Source organism: Talpa europaea (assembly GCF_964194135.1).
Source record: "Talpa europaea genome assembly, chromosome: 1".
Taxonomy (NCBI): Eukaryota; Metazoa; Chordata; class Mammalia; order Eulipotyphla; family Talpidae; genus Talpa; species Talpa europaea.
The window spans coordinates 79,092,236-79,118,397 of record NC_140073.1 but is presented as its reverse complement, the minus strand read 5'-3'; the positions used below and the strand labels follow the sequence as shown (position 1 = coordinate 79,118,397).

General features: G+C 41.2%; 1 protein-coding gene across 1 annotated transcript in view; it reads right to left on the bottom strand.

Annotated features, from left to right (window-relative positions):
* The window catches only part of MGAT5 (alpha-1,6-mannosylglycoprotein 6-beta-N-acetylglucosaminyltransferase), a 196,558-nt gene that overhangs the window by 151,816 nt on the left and 18,580 nt on the right, over nucleotides 1-26,162 (bottom strand). Inside the window, exon 2 of the mRNA XM_084255260.1 lies at nucleotides 23,159-23,323. Coding sequence (XP_084111386.1) covers nucleotides 23,159-23,323 — 165 coding nt within the window. The remainder of the gene's footprint in view (nucleotides 1-23,158; nucleotides 23,324-26,162) is intronic.

Below are 26,162 nucleotides of genomic sequence, written 5' to 3'. Positions count from 1 at the left end.
CCAAATTCTGTAAGTCTCAAAGAAAATCAGACCAGAAGTAATCACAGTGGCTCCTATTACAATTAATATAAAATATTCTCCCAGCATCAAATGTGTGACCCTAACTTGGCTTACACAGCTGGTATCCCTCTTATCCGCACTCACTGTACTCTGCCACACTGGCCTCCCTTTGACCTGTGGACATGCTAAGGAATGCCCCTGGTCCTAGACCTCTCTCCCTGCATTTTTCCTCTGTGACTCCCTCATTTTATTCTGATTTTGGCTAAAACTGCCTCCCTAACCATCCTAAATGCACTCTCAACCTATCCAGGTAATTTTCTCTTTCTTTCTTTTAAAAAAAAAAAAAATTTAATTATTTTATTTTATAAATTTTTTACATCATTTTTCATTTTTGCACAACATATGCATTTTCATCTTGGTTATAGTCCCCATACAATTCCCACCCCCTGTATTTTGACCCTCCTCCCTCCTCCCTCCCCCTCTCCCCCCATAATGAGCAGTACTATTTACAATAGCTAAGCTTTGGAAACAACCCAAATGCCCACAAATAGATGACTGGATCAAGAAGATGTGGTACATATACACGCGGAATATTACTCAGCAATCAAAAAAGATAAACTCATGCAATTTGCAGCAACCTGGATGGGGTTGGAAGGGATCATACTCAGCGAAATAAGCCAGAAAGAAAAAGAAAAATACCGAATGGTCTCACTCATAGCAGGAATTTAGAAAACCTAAATAAGGGACCAGGAAAAAGACTAATTATAATAAAGTAAAAATCAAAATTTTCTTTCTTAAACTTACTTTATGCTTTTTTTCTCCACTTAGCACACATGACAATATTATCATATGCAAACATGTTTGTCTACTGCCTGTCTCCCTAACTAGAATGTAAGCTCCCTGAAGTAAGGTCCCTGCACCTAACAGAGGGTTAAAAAACACTTACTGAGGAATGCAATTAATTTATCAGACTCCATGTGCCCAATTTAATCAAGTGGTTTTGCTCTGCTTGGCCCTACTGAGGGAGTTGTTACTTGTTGTGCTCTTTCACCAACATTAAGGTATTGAAGAAACTGGTTCTGCTTACAGTTCAGTTCCTCTAGTATGTTTTTCTCTGCTGCCTGCAGACATCAAGTAGAAAAGCAGCACAGAATCTGCAAGACCCTGTGTCACAGTAACTGGTTATGTTTGACCAGTCAGCCGGTGTCCATTTTTATGGAGTCCACCCACCCCTTTTAATGCAAAACTGGTCATAGAGGCCCCATGTCCAATGGGGAAGTGAAGATCAAAAAAGGCTTTATAAGAAAAATTTATAGTCAGAGGTGAGCATGAAGCGAACTGTGAAATGACTAGAGACAGGAAGGAATGCCTTTTCTGTGTGGTGAGAACATAGGAAGGAAGTGCGTAATGGAGGAAGTGGTCCCTGGTTGATTGCACTGCAAGTGGGAACGGGCCTGTGTCTATCACCTGCTTTCACCTCCCAATGCACCCGCAGAGAATGCTGAGCAGTTCTTACCACAATACATGACCAGAAAAATAAAATGAACAGAGCAACAGCTAGGAATCGAAAAGAACGAGAACTAAGAACACAAAACAGTGCATCAACTGACTGAGACAAAGTTGTTGGAGTGGTTCTTCTTGGTATCGTTTCACTGGTTTCAAGTGTGCATGGATGGGGTGGGATGGGATGGGATGGGGTGGATGAACACAGTATGTTTGTGGAACTATCAGAAGGTCTGCCTTTAATTTACACAACCTGGAGCGTTCTGGACATTCTGAGGACCAGTCCTGAGAATAAGTCCTCATGTCAGAGGTGGGAACTCAGGACCACTGCAAAAGGCTATGGATCACTAGGAGGACCTACTGCTAAGATTTATTATAGCAAAATAATACAAAACAAAATCAACAGAGGAAATGGCTCAGGGGCAAAGTCCAGAGGAAACCAGAGGCTTGTTTAAGAGACATCCCTTCCAGTCGTCACAGAGGACACACTTAATTCCTGTAGCTATGAGCTATGACAACAAAGGCTATCTACAAGGGATATAGACTCAATATCATGGTTTTTTATTGGGGTCTGGTCATGGAGACATCCTCAGCCTAGCATATGTGAAGATGCCAGATTCCTAGAAGGAAAGCAGATGCTCCTCACATTTTATTTGCAGTTTAGGCAGAGTGTGCCTCTCTAATCAGGGTAGACACCCTCCCAAAGTTTGAGATACTGGCTGTGGGCCAACCTTGATAGCAGGTTCTAAGGACAACAATCTCATGTTGGTTATGCTAACCCTTTCTCCATAGCCCTATGCCACACCTAAATCCATCATGTCTCCTTACACATAAAGCACAGTGTGCTGCTGCCAACACATATCCGCCTCACAGAGCATGCTTGTCGGTGGGCCGGAAGCAGCTGGTTGACAGTTTTATGTCCAGGTAACTACAAGGGAGCATTGCTGGCAGGAACTGGGCATATGGGAAGAAGTGGTTTCTAAGAGCATGGACCACAGCAGGGAGTTCCTACAAAAGCTGGAGAAGCAGACTCACACAGCACAAGAGCAGGCCCACCAAGCAAAGATTGTGCAGCAAGGGACAGTCATGCTGGGTTGTTCAGCCCCCAACCCAAGGACAACCCTTGAGAAGATCCTGTGTCAGGGAAAGAGGTGATGGCCATGAGGGTGTATGTGGAACAGTCACAGGAGGGACTGGGAACCCCAGACAAGTGAGGTGAAGGACATCCAAAAAGGGTTGGTGTGGCAAGGAAAAATAAATAGGACTATATCAAACTAAAATGTTTCTGCACAGTGAAATAAACTATCAAAAAAAAAAAAAAAAAAAACCCAAGACAACACCCTACCAAATGGGAGAAAATATTTGTACATCATACATTTGACAAGAAACTGATATCCAAGATCTACAAAGAACTTAAACAACTCAATAAAAAGAAAATAATCCAATCAAAAATGGGCATATGAGTAAGACACTTCTCTAAAGATCACATATAGATGACCAGAGGAACATGAAAAAGCACTCATCACTTACCATTAGGGAAATGCTAATCAAAACCACATTGAGATACAATCTTACATCTGTGAGAAAGGCCCATATCAATGAGACCAGAAATAAGTGTTGGCAAGTGTCATGAAAAAGAAGCCCTCCTACACTGTTGGAAGGAATATAGACTGGTCCACACCTTATGGAAAACAGTTTGGAAGTTTCTTAAAATATTAAAAATAGATCTAACCTATGACCCAGCAATTCTACTCCTAGTATCTACCCAAAGAATGACCAAAAAAAACAAACAAAAAAACAATTCAAAGGGATAGGTGTACTTCTATGTTCAAATTATGTAAACAAATTATGTAGCCAAATTATGTAAACAAACTTAGTGCTAACGGACAGCTTAGTGGATTAATGTCATATATACCCAAAGGAATATACTCAGATATAACAAAAGATGAAATCTTGCCATTTGTGACAACATGGATGAAATGGAGGGGATTATGCTAAGTGAAATCAATCAGGAGAAAGACAAATGACAGATGATGTCACTCATATATGGAATATATAAAGAAACAAAGGAACACAAAAAACTAAATAAACCCTAGTCATTTGACGACAGAATTGAGGCTAGCAGAAGAGGAGAGTGGAAAGGGTGGAGAATGAGCGGGGAAGGGGCAATAATCGACTGCTGGATTACTGGTGCTTTGATGCAAAGCATGTATGTATGTGGTAACATACATCTGAGGAGGTGTGAATCTACTCCACCAAATCATAAAACATATTGTAGACCAGTGTTACCTCAGCAAAAAAATAATACAATTAGTAGTACAACAACAAAAAGGATTGATGATTTAAACATATGGACAGTCAGCTTCCACATGCTAATTAATAACCATTAACTTCCATCTGCTGATTATTTTTAAACATAATTTTATTCTTGCAATTCAGTGAAATAGTGACAAAGAGAGACATGAGCAGGTTAAGCCTATTTCATACATCTGGTATTTCCAGAAAATGCAAGGAGTAGAGAAGAGTAGACATGGGTGGCTTTCAGGGCAAAATGTGGTAGGAAAGCATTCTTGGAAACCAGTAATCTGGGGAATCCATGGAAGAGTAGATTGGACACAGGTTTACACTCACATACATAATCTGAAGAAAGTGACTGCCACTGTCATCTTGCTAATTTTTGCCAAAGGCATAATAATTACACATATTTTTATTCATAAGAACAAAAAACCATCATTTTTCATAAGCCTAGGCAAATACTTACAGGATACTCAATAACTAGCAAGGATCTAGTTCAAGGGTTGGTGAAGGGCCAGATTGTAAATATTCTAGTCTATATTGGCCTCTGTGACAACTATTCCACTTCTGCCATTATGGTGTGAAAGCAGTCACATGCTCAGTCATGTGAATGAACATGGCTGTTCCAAGCACATAGACTGTGGACTCTATTTTGGCTGTCATTTGCCAACCATTTGTTTCATTCATGTATAGAACATGTAAGAGGTTACAATCGGAATGCAATTTAGGCTTTATTTCAACTTGTGCTGACCCATCTGACAGAAGATGTATATATCACAGGCCAGATAAAGAATATCAGTTACCTGTATCTTCACATGAGACTATTAGTGCCATGTAAGGGAGAGATAATCACATAAAATCAACAAAAATGAAGGTCGTCTTCACTCCAGATGCCAGCAAAAGGATTCTGACTTCAATCAGTGTTCAAGAGAATAAAAACGAAAACCAGACAAGAACAGGATATTCATAAAATACACAAGTCTCAAAAGCATATGGAAAATATCCAACTCTACTGGTCAAAGAAACACATACAAAATGTAACTTTCTATTATTCTCCTGGCAAAGTTTAATTTTTTAAGGAAATCTCCAAGTACTTACACAGAGAATGTAAAACAGCAATAGTCATTATGAGCGACAGTGTGACTTTTAATTTCATTCAAGTCTTAAGATGCTTACACTAGAGTCTTGTAGGTATGAAAAGCAAAGGTTTATTCTCTGGAGAGACTGGAGGCAGACTAGCAGAGTGGGCACAAAAGTGAGGTGTCTACTCCAGATTTTACAAGGCTCCAGTCTCTAGTTTTGCAGCAGTTTCAGCAAAAATACCTTTTTTTTTTAAGATTTATTTATTTATTTATACAAGCACTGGGTACAGTCAGAAGCGCAGGGGGTGGGGGGATGTGAGAGAATTCACCAGAGCCAGAGCGGGGAACAGAACAGGCAGAATGACGAAATAAACTGCTGAGGGGAGCAGCGGGCACGATAGGAGAGGTCTCCACGCCATGTGGGACCCTTGTCTGGTGGCCAGGCATCATACCGGCACTGCAGAGGCTGCAGGCAACTTCGCAGCCCAGTGCTCAATCGCTGCACCACTAGGGGAGGCCCTCAGCAGAAATACTTTTGATTTTCTGGGTACTGAGGTTCGTGTCTAATCAAACTAACCAGAGAGAGAAAAAACTGATAAAATTATTGGAGATTTGCTCATGTCATCTTTGGTTTCCTGTGAGATGATCCATCAACAGCTAGACCTCAGCCACAATCAGCCTCAGGGTTCCAGATTACCTCCTATTCAAATAGGAGGTAATACCTAAGGTGAGCAGACATCCGAGAAAACATTCTAAAGTGAAATAAATCAAAACAAACTCATTAACAGAAAAAAAAAAATAAAACTCAGAGGAAACAGAATTGATATAGAAAATGACTTAATGTTTTTTTAATTCAATGCATATCTGACAATCAAAGAAATATACTGACTCATGAAACCAGAATAAGATCAGGATGCTATTTTTTTTTTTTAAAGGAAACTTGAGAAATCTTCCAGAAAACAGAGCAAAAAGATGACTAGAAGGATAACATCAGGGAAAGTTATCAGGAGGAGAGGGGTCACTTAAGAGTAAATTCTAACTCATGTGCTAGAAGAAAAAGTGGGATATGGTGGATAAAATATTGGCCTGTGGAGATAAGAGGGTCTATCAATTCAATAGGATAAGAAAACCTGCCAGGCAAGACATAAACATCCCATCAGAAAGAGACCACTGGGCCTCCCTGGTGGCGCAAAAGGTTAAGATACAACCTATGAAGCTGTCAGCATCCTCTGCAGCATGAGTTTGATCCTTGACTGGCCGGGGAGCAACCCACATGATGCAGCAGACCTCTCCAGTCTTGCCCGCTGCTCCCCTCAGCAGTGTATTTCAGTCAATCTGCCTGTTCTGTTCCCCACTCTGTCTCTTGTGGATCCTCTCAGCCCACCCCCACCCCCCAACACACACACACCTCCCGCCTGTACCTGGGAGGGAGGGAGGGAGGGAGGGAGGGAGGGAGGGAGGGGGAGGGAGGGAGGGAGGGAGGGAGGGAGGGAGGGAGGGAGGGAGGGAGGGAGGGAGGGAGGAAGGGAGGAAGGGAGGAAGGGAGGAAGGGAGGAAGGAAGGAAGGAAGGAAGGAAGGAAGGAAGGAAGGAAGGAAGGAAGGAAGGAAGGAAGGAAGGAAGGGACCACTGAGGGTCAGAATCATGATGGAATATTATCCACATCAGGCTAAAGAAATGATAGAACACAGGACAGAGAACAAGTACCAGTGGCTTCTAGAGGGGCCAAGTCACATCCAGGTACTCAATTGTCACAAGATCTCCCAAATTTAACACTGAAAAACAGAAGGCAGAGAAACGAGATCTTCACATTTTTTTTTTTTTAAAGATTTATTTATTTATTTATTTATACAAGCACTGGGTACAGTCAGGAGTGTGGGAGGGTGAGAGAATTCACCAGAGCCAGAGCGGGGAGCAGAGCAGGCAGAAGGACCGAAGCACACTGCTGAGGGGAGCAGCGGGTGGCAGGAGAGGTCTGCGCGCCATGCGGGACCCTCCTCCAGTGACGGGGAGTAGCCAGGGATTGAACTGGCGTTGCTGAGGCTGCGGGCAGCTTCGCAACCCAGCGCTCAACCGCTGCGCCACTAGGGAGGCCCGAGATCTTCACATTTTTAAGGAAAATGATTTCAAACCTAGAATTTTGCACTCAACTAATTTATCATTCAGGTGTAAAGGCAGAACAAACATTTTCCAACATGCAAGAAATTACAAAATTGTTCTAAGTAACTACCAACTACTAGGAGATAAGCTTTCCTTTGATTAGGAACTAGGAGACGGTGTTTTCCAGGGGGTGAAATAGGCAGCCCCAAAACAACTAGCAATCAAGCAGTCCAGACTGCAGCAGGAGGGCAGAAGGTTCCAGAGAGAAAGCTGCTAAGTGAAAAATGTATTTGACAGCCTATCTGATCTATTCACTGCAGTAAGAGTAATTCTGATGGAAAGTTTACAGCTGAACTTTGATGAGGAAAAGATTTTTTTCTGTTTTGTTCACTGCTATATTCCCATCACCCTGAAAGCATTAAATATTCATGGTACTAATTAATTACAACTAAGTGAATATAAAAGTAAATTATTAACTACAGGAGAAGCAAAAGATGGATTGGAAAGGCCAATCAGTGTCATCCAATTTTACCAGGTAGTAATGTCTTCATAGAGTAAGCACTAATAACTGACTGAACCACCTCCAAAAAAACCATATCTATCTATCTATCTATCTATATTAGGATTTTTGAATTCTGGAGGATGGGGAGACAATGTGTGTACAAGAAGAATTCCTAGCAATGATGTACCATGTAGTGTTAGAAAGTTCAGTCCCCATTTTCCTTAACTGAAAGCTGATGTCAACAATTGCAGGATAAGGTAAATCAGATCCAGTTAATGAAATAAGAGAATATTCATCCAGTTAATGAAATAAGAATATTTTTTTAAAAACAAACTTTTGAAGAACAATTCAGACATTACAAAATGTGTCCCTAAAGTCAGGATTTAAAAGCTAAATAAAGTGTGTGGTACAGAGTACAAATTTAACATTTATGCATACATACATACAAAAATCAGGAAGAAATAACCACATGTTAACATCATGTGCTCTAGATAACAGGACTAGAGGTTATTTTCATATTTATTCTTTTGGGTACTTTCCTAATTTCCTACAAAAAATTTGCCTCACTTTGCAACATTTTCACAGTGTTTTTGATTACATGAAGCAGAAAAAATCTGAAAACAATTCTTGGTATTTCTTAGAAAAAGTAACCTCATTGACATATTTAATCGTTAAGAAAATCAAAAAACAATCAATGAACAATGACAACAGATCAGGAAAAGAATGCTTGGCACCTAAGACGTTTAATTATCACATTCATATCACCAAAAAGTTCCTGTTTCTTAGGTTATCTTCCCTGCTTGAGCCTTAAACGATTCTCCTCTTAACAAATACCCCAGGTCTGACCTCCTGGGTGAGGTTCAGTGAGATTCTACTGTCTCAGCTGTAAGCAGTGTCCCTGGTATTTGGATTTCAGAGTAAAGCTAACCATCATCTGAATCACCAACTTGGGCAGATGATATAGTACTTCTACCCTGACACTCTGTTTATCAAATGGGGATATTTTGCAGGTTTTCTTTGAGTAAAGAATTAGTAAAGTATTTTTAAATGATTATTTGTGCCTGGGACATAGTAATCCATCAATAGTGTTGTTTTGTTTTATTCTTGTTTTATAAATGCCCACAAACTAATCTGTTTAGCCGTATTCACTAATAGAAATGGCGCACTCATTCATCCATTCCTTGACTCATTTAACCAGACTCACTGTGAGGCACAGGTACTAAATCTGAGGATGGGGAAGGAGACAGTTTCTAACTTCAAAGAACTACACAGCAGTGACTAGCTTACCTCACTTGTCAAACTTTTACAGCTTCATCCATTATTGAAAAAGGGGCTATTTCAAAGAGAATCTGATCAACTTACAAAGGATTTGTGATCTCCTTTTTGGATATAACAAATGAAGGTAAAAGAGATGTGAGAGGTGTAGCAGTGAATTAGCAAAAAGCTCTACTGTTGGGAAGTAGATTATTCCTTAGAGTGATGTTCAGTGTGTTACATCCACAGAAGGCATACTTAGGTGATTATTTCCATCATAATTTTATACTGTGCTTGAAATAGTTTTAATAGTCCTTTAATTGACTTTTTAATTTCTTGCCAAAATCTACAGGATGGCAAAGTATAAACAAGATGCAGATCTGAATGAGGCGGCTTTGTATCATTGTTAAGGAACAGTAGAGATGGGCAAATGTTTCCTCCATGCTTAAATGCTGTGAGGGAGACAACATAATAAATAAGAATATGCTCTGGTTCATTTTTTCGATAAAAATTCAAGAGCAGGTTACTGAAAAGATGACTGACATGTACTTAGGATACTGATTAAACTAACATTACCCACAATTCTCTCCTTTTCCCTTTTAAATAGGTGCCCAGGAGATAGAAGAAATGGTCATATGTCCTATTACCTGACTTCTTGACTTTAGTTCCTTCTTGACTTTAGTTCCTTGTGAGTAAGAATGGGAAGTGACAGACTATTTGTACTTGTGCTTGGTTGAGCAATTATACTAAAATAATGTTGGTCAATCATCCGTGTGAACCTGAAAGTTGTCTCTTCGTGCTAGATCACCCTGCCTCTTCCCTTCAATGCACTCATTGAAAATCAAAATGTAAATACTGATGATCCATCTGGAAGAAAACACTAGTGACTCAGAAGACAATAAAAACCTACCTAAAAATCAATGTTAATTAAAGATTAAAGAGCTAGAAAATAAGCAAAATAATAGTGGATGGGGATTAAAGTAAAACCTCCCACTCTGGGAATATCAATAAAACATGAACTTCAGGAGAGTAAGAGAAGTGAGGGTGGGGAAAAAAACTTGTCTTAACAAGTCTATACAGAAGACTGGAAGGTTTAGTCTGTGAGTTGGAGCTGCTGTGCCTGCAGGTATATTAAGCAAGAGAAATCCCGCTCTTGGCCTCCACACTTTGACTATTCAATTTCTGAAGCCATGGCTCCTGTTGCGGCATCCTACCTTAGTAAAGTGCTGACAAATTGGACTTTCTCACAAGGGCATCCAGAGGGGCAAGGAATGAAGACCCTACATCAGGAGTAACCTAGGGACAGGCCTGAGGATGGTGAGGATGTGCTGTCCGAAAAATGAATTGTCTGCAGATACATGAACCATGTCTCCAAAGATTAAAAATTGCTCTTAGAAGGCGAAGCCAAGATCAGAAAGTGAAAATTGCAAATTAGTTCAGATGTTCTCTTTTTTAGTGGTTGATCCTTAGCAGGTCCCCAGCACCTGGAGTCCCAGGTTGAGCACTGTACCCAAAGGGGCACCGTTCATTTAGATCAAGGATTGGCAAATTTTTCTCTGAAGAGCAAAGAGTAACTAATTTCAGATTTGTGGGCCAAATGGTTTCTGCTACAACTTCCCAATTCTGCATTTTTATCAGGAAAGCCCTGATAGAAAAGAAGGATGCTAGCGGGCAAGGCTGTGCTCTAAAACATTATTTACAAAAGCAGATGGTGGGTCAGATGTGGCCTGTGGGCCATAGTGCGTGAACCCAATTCAGACTATGGTGTGAATGTGGTCCACTGAAGTGATGTAATATCTAAAGTTGCTCAGCGAAATAAGCCAGAAAGAAAAAGAAAAATACTGGATGGTCTCACTCATAGCAGGAATCTAGAAAACCTAAATAAGGGACCAGGAAAAAGAATAACTATAAGAAAGAAAAAATAAAAATCCACAAACAGCTATGAACCAGAGACACACTATGGGGAGGAGGGGAAAGGAGGGGTTGGGGTCAAAATAAGGGGGTTGCAATTGTATAGGGAATATAAAAATAAAATTTAAAAAATTAAATAAAATTGCTCTGGTAAGGCTGGCGAATCATCCACCACAGATGACTTAGGAAGGCTGCAGTCCCTGAACCGCGGAGCAAGGTTAGACCACCCAAAATCTTTCACTTGTAAAAGTCCATGAAAATCTGGTTATAAAAGAAGAAACAGAAAAACTGGTTGATTTGCCAAACATTTCAGTCAGTTCTGATAGCAGCAGAACCCAGAGTTTCAAGTCCTAGTCCTATACTCCTTCAGCACAGCCAGTCAGTCACATAGTTCTGAGAAACCTTCCTGCATAAATGTCTACATCTATGCATCCCTGATATCACACAGGGAAAACCCAGCACCCAGGAACTTGTGCAATTTTGCCCTTTGGAGACAAGAACAGAGAAGGCAGAGACTGAAGGTCACCTATCAAAGGGATTCTTGCATAGACTGGGAGGTGGTGCCAGACCTTTGCTCCATGAGTTAGGGGAGCAGTGGACAGACTGAAACTTTGAGAAATCTCTACCTTGGACATACTGTAATGCTTAGTTAGCCAAGTATCAGCTTTCAGGAATCATTAAATGAAAAGCAAGGACACAATGTAGGTCAAGTCTCACAAATACGGGGTAGGACCAATGCCAATTTTACTACAGCCTCCCTAAAATGCAAAGTTACATAGCAACATCCCCAGATCTGAGATCGGTTCTGTAAAAACAACACTCCATCCCTCAACAATGTTTATAAATCTAAGTAGAGACAGGCATATATATTCAAGCCCAGGATTCAAACCCCCACAGCCTGACTATGGAGCCTGTACTCTTGGCTGCCGCCCTGAGTCATCATCACAGGCCTCACCACATCATTGCACTGGAATCGAACCATGTGTCCAGTACCACACTCCCCATATCCACCCTGAGCTAGGCAGAAGTATCAATCACCAATGATACTGCTCAATAGTAAATGTTTGGTTTTAATAAGTCATCTTCTGTAATAAGACTAAAGCGCCCAACAGTGTTCCTTGAACACACCCAGTAAGAACATGCCTGTGGTTTCTCTGCACATGAGCCTCCTGGCTCCTCCCTCACACACTCAGCACCATTTTTTAAAGTGTTTTTTCCCTGACCACCTGCCCAACATGAAACAATACCTCCTTTCCTGCTATCTCCTCACCCTGCTTTATTATTCTCCACAGCCTTTATCACCACTGGGCTGAGTACTTATTTGTGTATTTGCTGATTATCTGCCTTCACTGCAGGAACATAACATGAAAAAAGAGACTTGGTTTTGCTCATCCCTCCATCTCTGGGGCCTACAAAGTGTCTAGTACAGAACAGAGGCATGCATCTCTGCTGGGAACACACCAAGTTAATCACTGGGTGGCAGAACAACAGCTGCTTTATATTTTCATCTTTTTTGTTTTTGTTTTTATTTTTTTGCTTAAATGCAATTTCCTATTTTTTGGCAGTAAAATTTTATCTCTTTTTATAATACAGAAGAAAGGTTCTGTTTATAAAGTCTGCCCTTTTGAAAATATTACCATATTATTACATAAACTTGAAGACAAAGATTATGGCTGTTTTTGTCGTTGGTAGCCTGGAAGCATGAAACCGCAGTTAAATGACTCTCCTGGCACCCTCGGATGACAGGTCAGTCCACCCGGACACAGGCAGGTATTCATCTCCGGCTTTCCTGGCCAACTCAGTCACTACCCATAGCCCTTGGACTCTTCAGGAACCAATGGTCCTCCCCATGTGGCAGAGCCAGGGGCCAAGAGCTGCCTTCTTAATCCTCACAATCCAGCCATTTCTCTTCACCACTTTACTCTGTGTGGGAGAAGTCAGGAATGCAAGGATTGAACAGAGCCTCCAGAGTTAAGATCAAGAGAATCACTGAAGAGACGCCACTGGAGTTTCAGCCAAGTGGTGCACTGTATTTCAGCCAAGTGGTGCACTTGTATAGCCAAGTGTCGGGCACTGCCACATGCAGCTTTGAATAATCTATTTATCCCAACCTGTCTGTACCCTGAAATAAAGTATTCAATATTTACTTTGTTCTACTAATCTTGCTATAACTTGTATTGCTCATATTAACCACACAGCTATTATTAAGAAAATTCTATTAGCATAAAGTTTAGACAGGTTAATGACTATCTTCCCTTGAGAGCTGAGTTCTATAGCACAGAAATCCTCTCCTTGCCTGGGAATGAGATGGTACAGTCAGGGGTCAGGCTCAGTTTCCAGACTGAGTTTGCCGTGACAGGGCTGTACACTTTGTGCTGAGTGACAGGGGAAACAACTTATGTGCCAATTCCTATAGGTCATTCCTATCCCCAGATGGCTGAAAGTTTGAGGATTACCTCCAACGTCAAAAGGTCAAGCAATGTCACCAGATCTTCTTGGATTGGGGTAAAAGCATTTCTAAGTTAAGGATCAAGAAAGATGTGGTGAAATCGCCCACATTCCTTTCTCCTCCAGTACACAGCATGTCCTACACTCACAATAGGAGCCCTTGCTTCCTACCTCGCTGCATTTCTACTGCCTGACCCATGGATTGGCACCATCCAGCCAGTGTGGCCTGGATAAAAGATACATCAGTTTGGTTATATTTGTGACCTCTCCCTTCTAACAAAGGATCAATCCTAGAACATCAGGTGCATGGTAAGCGGGGATAAGATGCTGTGCCAGGCTCTCTGTTGCTTTATTCCACCACATCCTTATAGGCACAAAGAGTGTTGCTGCCACCATCTCGCTGTACAGAGAATGATGCTAACACATGTAAAGTTAAGTAAAATGTCAATATTGAGTAGATAAGGAGGGCAGGATTTCTGTTCAAGATTGTGTGATGCCAAAGATCAGGTCTAGCCTGTGAGTGCTAAGCAGCTTCCAGCAATTTCCTTTTCTTGGGTCCAATTCCCTCTATAAAATATTCCATTAGGACTGGGTACCTGCAAGAGGCCTGGCCCTTAAGTCAGATCCTTAAATAATTTCATGTCTCCATGGTAAAAAACACCAACCTCCTACTCTAGACCTGGTTTTGAGTGTTTTCCATATATTAAATCTTAGTTATCACAACAATATCATGGCACAGGTACTTATCCCCCCTTTTCTACATGGGGAAACTGGGTTTATCTGAGGATACATGGCTACGAGGTGGCAGAGCTGGGATTTGATCCCCAGTGATCAGGCTTCAGAGTCTGTAAACCACAATCCTATGGCTGCTATTCAATCACTGCCCCAACTCCATAGGGGAAGCATCAGCACAAGCCCTTCACCTAGTATTAATTGTGGCTCTTCTGTAATGACTGCTTCAAGAGCTCATCTCCAGCTGTACCAAGGTAAAGAGAAAGTTTGCTGACCCAAAAATTCACCAGCAGGAAACTTCAAGGCAACTTAAACCAGTCAATAGTGAGGCTGGGAAAATCTGACACAATCCAGTTTAAAGCCTGTCAAACCCAGACATGAGGCCCTTCTGTGGCTCTGCATGAGCTACAGGCCCTCAGTTTGACATAAATAGACCTGGAGGCCGCAATCATGCAGGCAAGACTTGCTCCATGTCCAAAGGGAAAGGATGGATGGAGCGGAGTTGGGGGGAAGCAGCTGTTTGGAAGTGAAGGGCAGTTCAGCCTCTCTCACCTATCTAACTGAATACCCCTTTTATTCATTTTTAGACTCAGCAAGGAATTTCAGATGACCTTCACTACATATGCTTTAGGTCTTTTTCTGAGATACTGTGAGAAGGAAAAAAAAAAAAAAATAACAAAAACCAGCAACTGATTTTCATTTAGGCTGCCTAAATTTAGAAGCTGTGGATATGCAGAGCCAAAAGCACAGCTTAAAAGAGGACTCAAAACTCCACAAGACTCCAAACATGGACACACATACAAACGCCTGCCTCCATCAAAAAGAATCATAATTGTAAAATTTTCCAAACCCTTTTCATCTCTTGCATCTCGAGTCTATTGAATATGTGTCCATAAAAACAGGTAAAGGATGAAATAGCAAAGACAAGGCAGTATCTGTGGGAAACCATATGCAATGCTGTAGCTGTGCAATGTCTATTGAATCAATACCATATGTAAGCTGATAGCACAACTGTATACACATACCTCATTAAGCCAAATTAGAGCAAGTGGGATCTGTCGCCTTCTGATTAAAACAAACAAGTCTAATTTCAGTATGTCCTGTCTGCAATCCACAGAACAGCCCTGCACAAAAGGCATTTTTATAAACAACCGAAAAGCCTGTACAAGTTCCCGAAGCGGTCCCACAGTGCACGTTCCTTAGGCAGCTGTTCTTCCTGCTCTCCTCCCTCAAAAAACCGGGGAGGAACAGCAGGTCTCATAGAACACAGACTCTCTCTGAAATGAAAAAAGCATGTATTCTTTGAAGAGTCAGTAACGAGTCCAATGTAAGGTTGGTGGGTTCTATCTCTTGTCTGCAAGAACTATTCAATTTTTTTTAATCCTATTGATGTTTTTATACCCGATCACTAACAAATTACAAGAGTACCTTATTATGGGATGGTAGGGTTTTTTTTCTTTTGAAGCAAGAGCACTATCTTCTTTATCAATACAGTTATCAACTTTCCAGGTTTTTTCAGGAATTTCAGAAGTATTCATAAACTTTCACAAGGGGGAACAGTGATCTAGAAATCAAAGCATGGCCATCACCATCACGATGTAGACAGTGGCTGAGCTGGTCTGTTTTTAGGAGAACAAGGAGTGCATTCAGTTGGACACACAATTTCTGAAAATCCACTATTTGCCAGGATCCTGGCTGGGAACTGGGTATTTTGGTATTTGTTTGTTTTTCAATGTAGGATATTTTTCTCATGCCTTTGAAGAGTTTAGAGCCTGGTTGCGGAGACAAAGCATGGAAAGCTACAAGGATACACACAACAGTTGTGGGAATGCAGAGTAAGGGTACCAGAGGTCTGAAATGGGATGGGATTCCAGAAAGCCTTCTTAGGAGAGACAGTACTTCAGGCGAATCTTGAAAATGATGAGAGTTAACCAGAAAAATGGAAAGGCTTTCCAGGGTAAGGACAAAAGCATGTAAGTAAAGAAGGCATAAACGAAAAGCATGCTGTGGGCTACACTAGTTCCTGGCAGAGCTGTGGTGCACTGAGACACAGCAGCACATAAAATAGAGACAAAAAGATTAGCATTCCAGAAGCTTTGTCATCTGAACTGAGAAAAAAAAAAAAAAAAAAAAAACTTCTGAAAGTCTTGAATCGGGCTAGGGTTGATCTGGAAATCCAAACCATACTGTGACAAGGGTCTTTGGCAGTCATACCTATCTTACTGCTTGCATAAAATCTCCTCCCACCTCATCTTCCATGCAAGCTCCAGTCAGGACACCCCTGAGCCTTGTGACTAGAGCATGGACAGGCACCCAGGAGAGCCGCCAGAAAGCTAGCGCCTCCTGGGACTATTTCTGCCACCACCATGTGCAGATGGCCTAAGAAGGAAGCCAGCACAGCTGTGTTTTGTGAAGATGGTTCCCAGGTCCGAATTCAGTGACTGAGCTCAGCAACATCTTCAGAACTTTCCAATTCCACAGTCCCAAATTCACTTACAGTTTAAGTGTTTTTGCCTCACGCAACCATGACATTACTGACAGAGGTGGATTTCCTTCTCTACCTCTAAGTATTGACTATAAGAGTCTCTAAGTATTGATAAAAGGTGAACTTGGGAACAACTTCAAATTTAATGTGCTCAAAATATATACATAAAAATACTTTTTAGTCTACAAAGCACTGACAAATATTTGCCATGAATCTCACTATGAATAACATTTTTATCAAGTTATATCTTAAACCATAGTTAACAAATGTTCACACAGTGCTTTGTGTGCCAGCCATGCTTCTGAATACTGATCTCACTTAAGTCCTCACAACTCCATAAAATTCACTACTATTACTTTCCAAATTTACAGACGAAGAAACTGAGCCTGAGAAAGGTTAAGAAACATGGCCAAGGCTGCACAGGTATGAAGTGGAGGTGCTGGGATTTAGACTACATAGCCTCTGCAAATGAGGACTTTCATTGGCCTTTATGTCCTGAGCATTAGAACCAATATTCTAACTGCCTCTAAACTGTTCAACAAAAGGTTCATGACCAAGCAATTACACTCCTTAAATCCACATTTACACACAGTTTCTCTGTCTTCACAAAAATCCTGTCTCCTTACTGGCTTGTTCTCTCAATGATGCATCTATCACCTAGGCATCCTTTAAGCTACGTCTTCACCAATATTATGCTGGCCCCTTTCCCCCTCTCTCCCCTGGTCCACCTGTCACATCACCCTCCACCCTCACCTCGGCTTCAGATCTTGCCCTTCTCTTGGGCCTCATGCACTGATCCAGGTCTAGGCCTTCTCCTCCCTGAGTCACCTGGCTCATGGCCTGACACCCTTCAAAAGCATCCTGCTTCCACAGAAACAATTATTATTCTCTGAAAACAGAGATCTCATCTAACATTCAAATACCACTGCCTATAGGACAAAAAAGAAACTCCTTAGTTCTGCACTAAAACCACTTCAGAAATCCCCTAAACTACCTTTGCAGTCTCACTCTCATTTGGACTTCTCCAAACAAGCTGTGCAGGGACTGTCATGCTGTTAAAAAAAACCTTTAAGGAACTGTCTTGTTTTCTTTCAGTTACTTAATTTGCTCTCATATCTTAATAATTATATACTCTGCTTAAAATTAATAAAACAATCTCTTTTAAAACAGACTTGTAATTTAAATCCGCGACTTTGCCATCATTATTCTGAATTGGTGGTTCTTTCATAAGAAGAAATAATTACCTTCTATACAAGCAGGAGTAAAATGCAGATTGCCAAAAATTACTGGTTTGGGGCCAGGAAAGGAGTTTCTTAAGGTCAGGATCCCAAAAAGAGAGTCTTCTGGGAGTTTATAAAATCACTTTCTTAGAGGTTTCTAAAAACAGTTGCAAGATTAAGAGTGGTAGTCGGGGGGAGGGCCTTGCAAGCAGTCTTGTTAGGAAGAGAGGAGACTTCAGGTCTCAGCTGATCAACCAGGAAACTTCAGTGTCTCAGGTCTATTTCTGCACTGGTCATAAATGGGAATACCAGGATCAAAAATGCCTCGTATACCAGGGTTTTAGGGTATCAGTTGACATTTGTGGTCAGATCATACTGTGTTGTGGAGGCTGGCCTGTGTACTGCAGCATGTTTAGCAGCATCCCTGGCCTCTACCTACTACATGTCAATAGCAGCCAGTTGTGACAACCCAAGACAATCTCCGGATATAGCCAGGTGTTTCCTGGGGGACAAAATCACCTGCAGTTCAGAATTCGTGCTATAAATACCTAGGCTCACAGGCCAGCATCATTTCTCTTGAACTATCCTTTTCTCTCACATCCCTCCTTCTTCATGAGAAAAATCAAAATACCCTTGGCCACACAAAGTGAGAAACCAAACCGACAATGAAATACATTTCTCTGTACCAAAAGAAGTGTTTCTTTGTTTGGGGTTCAAGTGCAGTTTGGGTTTGCAGTAGCCAAATACTTATTGCTGCCTGTACAGAGAATGCCAGAGGAAGCCACAGGTAGGAAGGAGGAACATGTGTTTCTTGCTGCAATTAATAAAACAGCACTCTGCAATCTCATCTCTCTCCTGCTTCTCAGCAGCATCTGGGGCGCCAGTGACTGAGGTGCAGTGACTGGTCAATGGCAGATCCCGAGAAAGCCACCTGCTGAGCCACTGCTTGGGGCATGGGGTTGAGACACTTCGGGTGCTCCTCCAAAATAACTGATAACACAGGTACACAAACAAGGCAACAGCACAGGTGCAACTTAATTTCAAGGTCCATTAGCAGCACAAAGGGGAGAAAATTACACTTCCAAACACAAACCCTGGAACTCAGCAGGGACATTTTTCCTTTTCAATTTTCAAATGGTAAGAATAATAATTATGGTTCCTTTTATTAAAAACAGTCTCCCAGTTCAAAGACACTGCACTTCAACCCCAAACACTAGAATATGTTGCCTGTGCAACTGATGTTAGGGAAATATAGGGCTGCCAACTTTCAATTTGGACTAAATATCAGACAACAGCCATTCAAGTTGCACTTCAACTTCGATTTTGTGATTTTGTTTCCCAATTGCCCTTGAAATTGTAAGTGGTCATAACACAAGGGTGATGCTGTGATTACCTTATAGCTTTTAGCAAACCAGCAATGCTGACCAGTTATTTAGCCATGTTGAAAGCACAACTGGTTCTCGAGAGTATAACTGCACACACATCATCTCCCCACCCCCACAGAGAGCTAAGCCATGTCCCCATCCTTTAAAATATTACAATCTAAAAAATAGCAATCCCACAGCATGGAATCTGTGAGAAGCTCACTCAGGACCAGCATAAATAGACTTCTGCTTAGCTAGTGCTGCTGATGTCCAAGAGAAAGAAATGAGATACCAGGTCCCACTTCCAAGCAAATCCTGATAAACAGGAATGGAGAAGAACTATAAGGAGAAACTACTTTCAGCAGTGAAAATAAATGCTGTTGCAAGAGCATAATCCAATCCAGGTGGGCAGGATGTATGGAGTACCATCAGCAGGTAGGCTCCACACAAGAAGCCATGGACAAAACAAGGATACTGGACTCTGTCAGTCCACAGATAGGAAGTCTTTTCATTATGCCTATCTATACTTTTTACCTTTCCCCCATATTAGTACGAGGCAAAGAACTTGACACCCAATCCTATCTTGCTCTACCTCATAATCTAACATCCACAAAGCAGAGAAAAGCAGAACTGGTTTTTCCAAACACCAAAGCATCATTCTGAAAGTAGGTAATTTTTACAAGGAGGCATTCAAGCTCTTTTTGGGAGTGAGCCTGGAGAAATTATTTTACTCTGTGATTCACTAAAGGGCAAGGATTATTTAAAAATCTAGTGTTTCATTTCTTCAATTCACCTTCCTCTTCAACAAGATACAGAGCTTAAAAATGCAAACCGATTGGATTCTTGATTTTAATACAGTTCATTTCCAGCTAAATTTCTCTAGAGGAACATTCACTTTCACATAATCAAAGAGCCCAAGAGTGAGAAATTTGGGGAGAAAAGTTATTACAGATAAAAACTACATAGAACATGGCTAACAGAGGAAGGGGGATGCACATGTGCATGCACGTGTATACACACACACACACACACACACACGCACGCACGCACACATGCACGCGCGCATCCCTACAAAGAAAACAAATTTAGGGAACACTTCTTCAACTGCTTTCATATCCAATTTAGAGGCAGTTTATAGCCAACCAGTAGATACATCAGCAAGCAATAAGACACAACAGTAAGCAATCAGAAACATCAGTGAGCAATAAGACACTAGAGTAAGCAGTAAAGACACACCAGGGAGAACATTTCTGAGCAATTACCACATGTCTTAATGGAGAAAGAAAAACTTCATTCAAGTAGGACTGGAATCCTATAACAACAAACTCTCTCACAGCTCAAGAGTCCTTCCTGTTAGGACCCAAGGGTGTGAGGACTGCCAACAAGGCCATGGCTTGGAGAGAGGACAAAAAAGCAATGAGAGATTGCTGATGGACAAGAACTATGAACTGACGCTCTCGTTCTTGAGGACAACTTATCTAGGACCCTAATTTAGACTTGGTAAATAGTTTAAATATATGCGCTGGTTAATTGAGGAGCTATGTTTCCCATCTTTACCAACTGTGGCCAATCCAGTGTCTAAGGAAGGAATGTACATTCACACACAGACACAGGGGTAAGCTTATTCTTTTTTACACAGCTCAGTGAAAAGAACAGGCCCTTAGACAGAGAATTTTAATAGACAGATTATTAAACAGCCAGGAAACCATCAGCTCTCTAGGAACAGCTACAAAAACAGTTGCATATTTTCCCAGATTCATCCATTTGCAATGATCTATAAACAGCAGCCAGAAAGACAGGACAGATTCTCACAATCTCTTCTCTACATGGTGCAAGGAGATCTTAAAATGAGCTCTGGGGATTCTAGTAGTAAATAATATTCACTTCTCATAGATGCTGTAAACATTAAGTAATATCATGTGCCCCCAAACGTCAGGATAGTTACTAGATATTAGTTTTCTCTCCCTTCCAAGTTTTTTCTGGGTCATAATCCATTCCTGAGTTCTCCTCCATGAGGCCCCTACGCCTCAATCCTTCAAATCCTTCAAAGTTTACCTTTCTGAAACAAGCCTTTCACAACTACCCCCTCCTACAGCCCACAGTTTGTGCCATTTTATACATATGTACTGTTTTCCTAATTGGCCAGTAAATACCCTGAAGGTAGAGAGTGTATCTCACAAACACAAAAGATGCAAAGGAGTGAGAATGAAGCTAATTATATTAAAGGTACAACTAAATTAGCTCCCATTTACAAAAAGAAAAAAATACAAAATAAAATACTTTAGGCCTTTAAATATTAAACACACAGCACCACTGGCACATCTAATGAAGCCCTACTCATAGCCAGTGGCTTTGAGAATGTGCTCAACAGATACTGGTTAAGTCAGTAAACTAGCTCAGTACACAGCAGGGAGTCTGGGATCCTTTGAAATAAGTAAACCACCAACTCCCCCATGGAAGTCTACCCACAATTGTGTACCCTGGGCGGGGAAATCTCACTGTGAACCAGGCACAAATAGGATAGCCAGAGATAGCAAGACCCCTTATCAGGGAAGGGAGAGTTGACATGGGTCTACAGGACAGAGGGAGTGGGAGGCAGCAAGTTGAAGGCATAAGATCCCACCCCAACTCAAGAACCGGGATAATGCAGAACTGCCATGAAATCAGACAGGACCTTTTCAACAGCATTTCCTACTGGGGACGGGGGTGGAGGAATGGCGACTGGAGAGGCATGGGTTCCATTTATTAAAAAGCAGCTCAACACAGTGGGAGGTTTTCTTGTCTAATTACAGAAGCTGTTGGAAACTGCAGGGAAGACAGGATTTATGGCCCAGATGACACTGCCTCTGTGTTGTAATTAAAAGTTATTTTTAATACCTTTGTTTGGCTGGATACTTTGGATTTTTAGAAATATATTTTGCAGTTTAAAACTTGCTAAAGGGCAAAGAACCTAAGGTAACAGAGAAGCTTGTATAATATGAAACAATTAAATGTTTTGACACTGGAAGGTGGGAAAGGAAAAGAATCTCTCCCACTGAAGCCTATGAATTTTTATAATAAAAGAGAAAGAAGAGGCAAAAAGTGTACTCAACTAGATTTTTGTAAGTTCAAAGAAAATCAGCCACTTATTTTATCCATTAACTAGAGTTTGGATACTACCCACCAGGAGCAGAGACAGCTTCATTCACAGCCATTCAGCCAAAGCACCTAATCCTAACCCTCTAGTTCTTCACTTTGGGGTGCAAGGAAATGACAGTGGTTGGGGCTGGCTCAACCACAAAGACCCAGAGGCCAAGCTGAGGGCACTTCAACAGCATGTCCAATGTGGGTTGTGTATGATTTGAGTTTTGCTTTTAATCCATTCTCTTCTCTTATCCAAGATTCCAGATTTAAGAAGGGGCCAGACAAAATGCATCCCAGTGGGAACACCACGGTGGGATCCATGAGTGGCTACAGGACCAGGTCAAGGTCAGGCTGGAGGCCTTTATTTCCTATGTGTTCAGAATTTAGACTTCTGCATTATAAGTTACAATGCCCTTTTGGGCCTATTACTGGGTGTCTTCATCACTCTTATACCTGAGACTGGTATCACTGCAGCAGAGAAGAAAGAATTTGCCTCAAACACTTTAAGCAAGAGCTCAACCCAATACTCTTCCTCAATTCTGTCCCTATTGCCAGTAGAATAAGATTAAATTCTTTAATTTTTTCTCATAAAGCCTTTATACTAAGGCTTAGACTAATTTTCTAAATCTTGCCTTTATTTACTATTCTGTATAAAACCTCAGCTATATAGTCAATAACACATTTCTACATATCTCATCATTACCTTTCTCCATTATTTCTCCAGAGACTCACAGAAGACATTTTATACAATGGGAGTTCTTCTTTAACAAAAGGAGAAAATCTACAATACGTAACAGACTTCTGAAATTATGTGATGAAAATGGGGAGGAGGAAGGAACTCTAAACATGAGCTTCCCAGATAACCTCTGCATTTCATTCATCCATGCTATATGAATCTTCTAATTAACAGCAAATTCCAGGAGCTTATTATGTGAAATATGTCACAGAAACCACATCATGATGAGAGGCTGTAAAAGCATTTCAACATCTGTTATAAAAAGAAATTTAAATGTAGTTTACAAAGGCCATACAAGTTTGTGGGATTCATCTCGCACCAGTAAGAAGCACTGCGCTCCTTTATTAATTTCCTAGTTGAAAGCAGTTGGACTGCCTGTCAGAACAGAGACTTGCAACTCTTACCTGCCACATTAATTTTCTCAAGTGCTACCAAGCTGGGGACAGCTGTTGTGGAGTTGGTCGAGTTTGTTCCTGTGCCATTGATTACGAGGTTGTCCACCTTTGATTCTAACTTGCCAATGCGTTGCAAAATATTATCCAACAACACGGCAAGAGTTTTCTTCAGATCTGTTTAAAAAAAAAAAAAAAAAAAGCATGTTTTACAAAAATTCATGAGGACCTGTAAATTTGTCTATCATGTTCATCCACCTGCCCCTCCCACCACGAAAGACAAGTGTCAAAAAATAGTGTTCAATCATGTCTTAACAAACCACATTTTAAAGATGACCATCTTCAAATGGCCCAGAGAGTACAATCTCTTCTGCAAGTTTTGCAATAAATGGTATAAAATTATTTCCAGCTACTAGGTTGATAGTGAAAACCCCTTGTTACTTAGCTTTCTACCAAACCATTCTAATAAATCACTTCTCCTTAAAAGCATGATGGTTACTGATGCATAGAATGACAATCCAAAGTGCAGCAAGGTACTGAGGTAACTTCTGGATCAAGTTCATTGTTTTTAGTGCTGTGTACTCTAGCATGCTGTGTACTCAAGCATGCTAGGTAACCCAAAGTTAACTATCACCAGAGGGACAAAAATACTTAAAGACCAGACTCGTTTTTTTCAAGAAATGTTTATTTAACAACTACTATGTGCCAGACAGTTCTGCTGGGGGATATTTCTCTTGTGGTAATTTCCTTTAAGAGGATTTTCTTTCTTATACAGCTCATGTTTTGGATTAAAGAATAGTGTACTTTCTTTGCACAAATCACAGTCACATCATCCTTATGCATACATGAATATTTACTATGTTTGTATACAAGGTATTCTGTATACATAAAATAAATGAAATTAGCTCCTCTTTTCTGAAATTTCATAATTAAAGAAAGATATACTAATTTATATATGTGGTACATGTGAGAAAGTTTGAAGGACAATAGGATAGCTATTCCTGTGATTAGAATCCAGACATATTTGTGAACTGGGTCGGGCAGAAGTACACAGTGTGAGTGGCAGGAGGTAGAAAGTTCTCAAGGAAAACAAATGGAAACTGCCACCTTTTATTCTGCCAGGAACAAAACTTGCTCTGAGCAGGTGCTCTAGAAAGAAGGAAGAAAAAACCATCGGTTCACTTGCCCCAGAGCACAACGTCCTTAAGAGGCACTCGGGCAGCCCTATTTTGCCAGGTTGAGAACCTATTCAGAACAGATGTGTGTAATTAACATGGAAATTTGAGCTCTTAGTAGTTTACAGACAGCATTGGTAGGGCTCACTAAAAACAATAAACAAAAAGAAAACCCACATCTTTATCCTGAAAGCATTGTTTCATGTGCTTGGCATAATCTCATCCTTCCCAATACCAAATATCAGTCTTCTTCACAATGTGAAACTCTAGAGCAGTATTTTTACTCATTTAGTCTAAGAAATATATTATTAAGTCTGATTTTGCCCTTCAGTGTATTATCTTACCTACAGGTAGTATGACACACTGGGTACAACATTAGAGTACTGGGGCTAAAAACATGATTATAACAAGAAGTCAAAAGGAAACTGATGTTTCCTGAATCCCTATTATATGCCACATACACAGTAAGAAATCCCATTCTATCTTCACATTTTTATTAGGTAGGTATGTCTTCATTTTACAAATGAGAACACTGAGGTGCAGAGACAAGAAATAGGTACAGAGATAATTAATCAGAATGGAGACTTGATTTAGGTCTGCCTAGCTCCATAATACCTGAAACCAGCCAGAAGTCAAGGGCCAGGGCTAAACAAATAACCGAAGGGTTCTTTTCATCCACAGCCTAGTGACTAAGGGTCCAGACTTTGGAGACAAACTTCCTAGGTTTCCTTATCTATACTGGAATGGTAAGAACAAACCTACTTCTTGGGGTTGTTATGAGGATCTGATGAGTTACTATAAAATCTTTCAAACACTTCTTGGCACATTAGTGAAACAGTGCTTTAGAGGTGCTGTAGTCTAAAGGACAGTGCCCAACAGAGGACTGGTCACTGTCTGTGGGTTTTCATACACAACGGCAGGATCACTCAGACTCAGGGAACAACAGGGTTTAACAAACATGGGAAATAAGGTGTTCTCAAGGCCACACGTGGCCAGCCATCTCACTCCAGAGAATGTCTATAGTGTCAATAAAAAGTCCTAAACAAAATGTTTTTCACCCAAGATGGTGCCTGTAGGGTAAGGAAAAATGTCAGGCTTTTCTGCCCTCCCGCCATCAGGATAGATGATGGATCCTTGTGGTCCTGATTGCATGCCTGATGGCGGACACCTGGAGTAGGGTGTGGGCAGAGGTAGATGGGATTCACCTGGGCTAAGACTCGGCTTTTAAGGGCGGCGTTACAGGGACGCCAGCAGAAGCTGAAAGAGAAGCCAAGAAGCAGCAGAACGAATGGAAGAGCAGAGAAGCAGAGAGAACACCGGAGAGCCCAGATAGAGTGAAGACTTGCTGGGGGCTTAGAGAACTAATGCCTCCCGGCCCCCCAGCACTCCTGCCTGCCATGTATCCACTAAATCCCAATAAAAGACCTGCAAAAAACCACTGAGGACTCTGACTCCTCCTTTACCCGGTCTGCATGGGATCAGAAAACCTGCACTGTGCCCTGGGTCCATTCCTAGCCCTATACAGTGCCCTCCCGTCAAGAGCCTGGAGCTTGCAGCAGCCAGCAAGCAGCATGCTGGGATCCAACTCATCACAGCTGGAGGGGCCCACAGGTGGGGCAGCGCAGCATAGATGATGCTGCAGCAGCCACAGTCTGAGGTTGGGACAGCACTGGATGCTGGTCCAGACAGCAACAGAGGTAGCAGTACTGGGAGGTGGTGATGGACCATTTCCAACTCTTAGAGGTAACCCAGACACAGGGTGCTGGTCACCAGGTCACTAGCTTTACAGCTCTGTGAGTTGTTGGCCCACACCAACAACAAACAGCTCTCTGAAACACCAG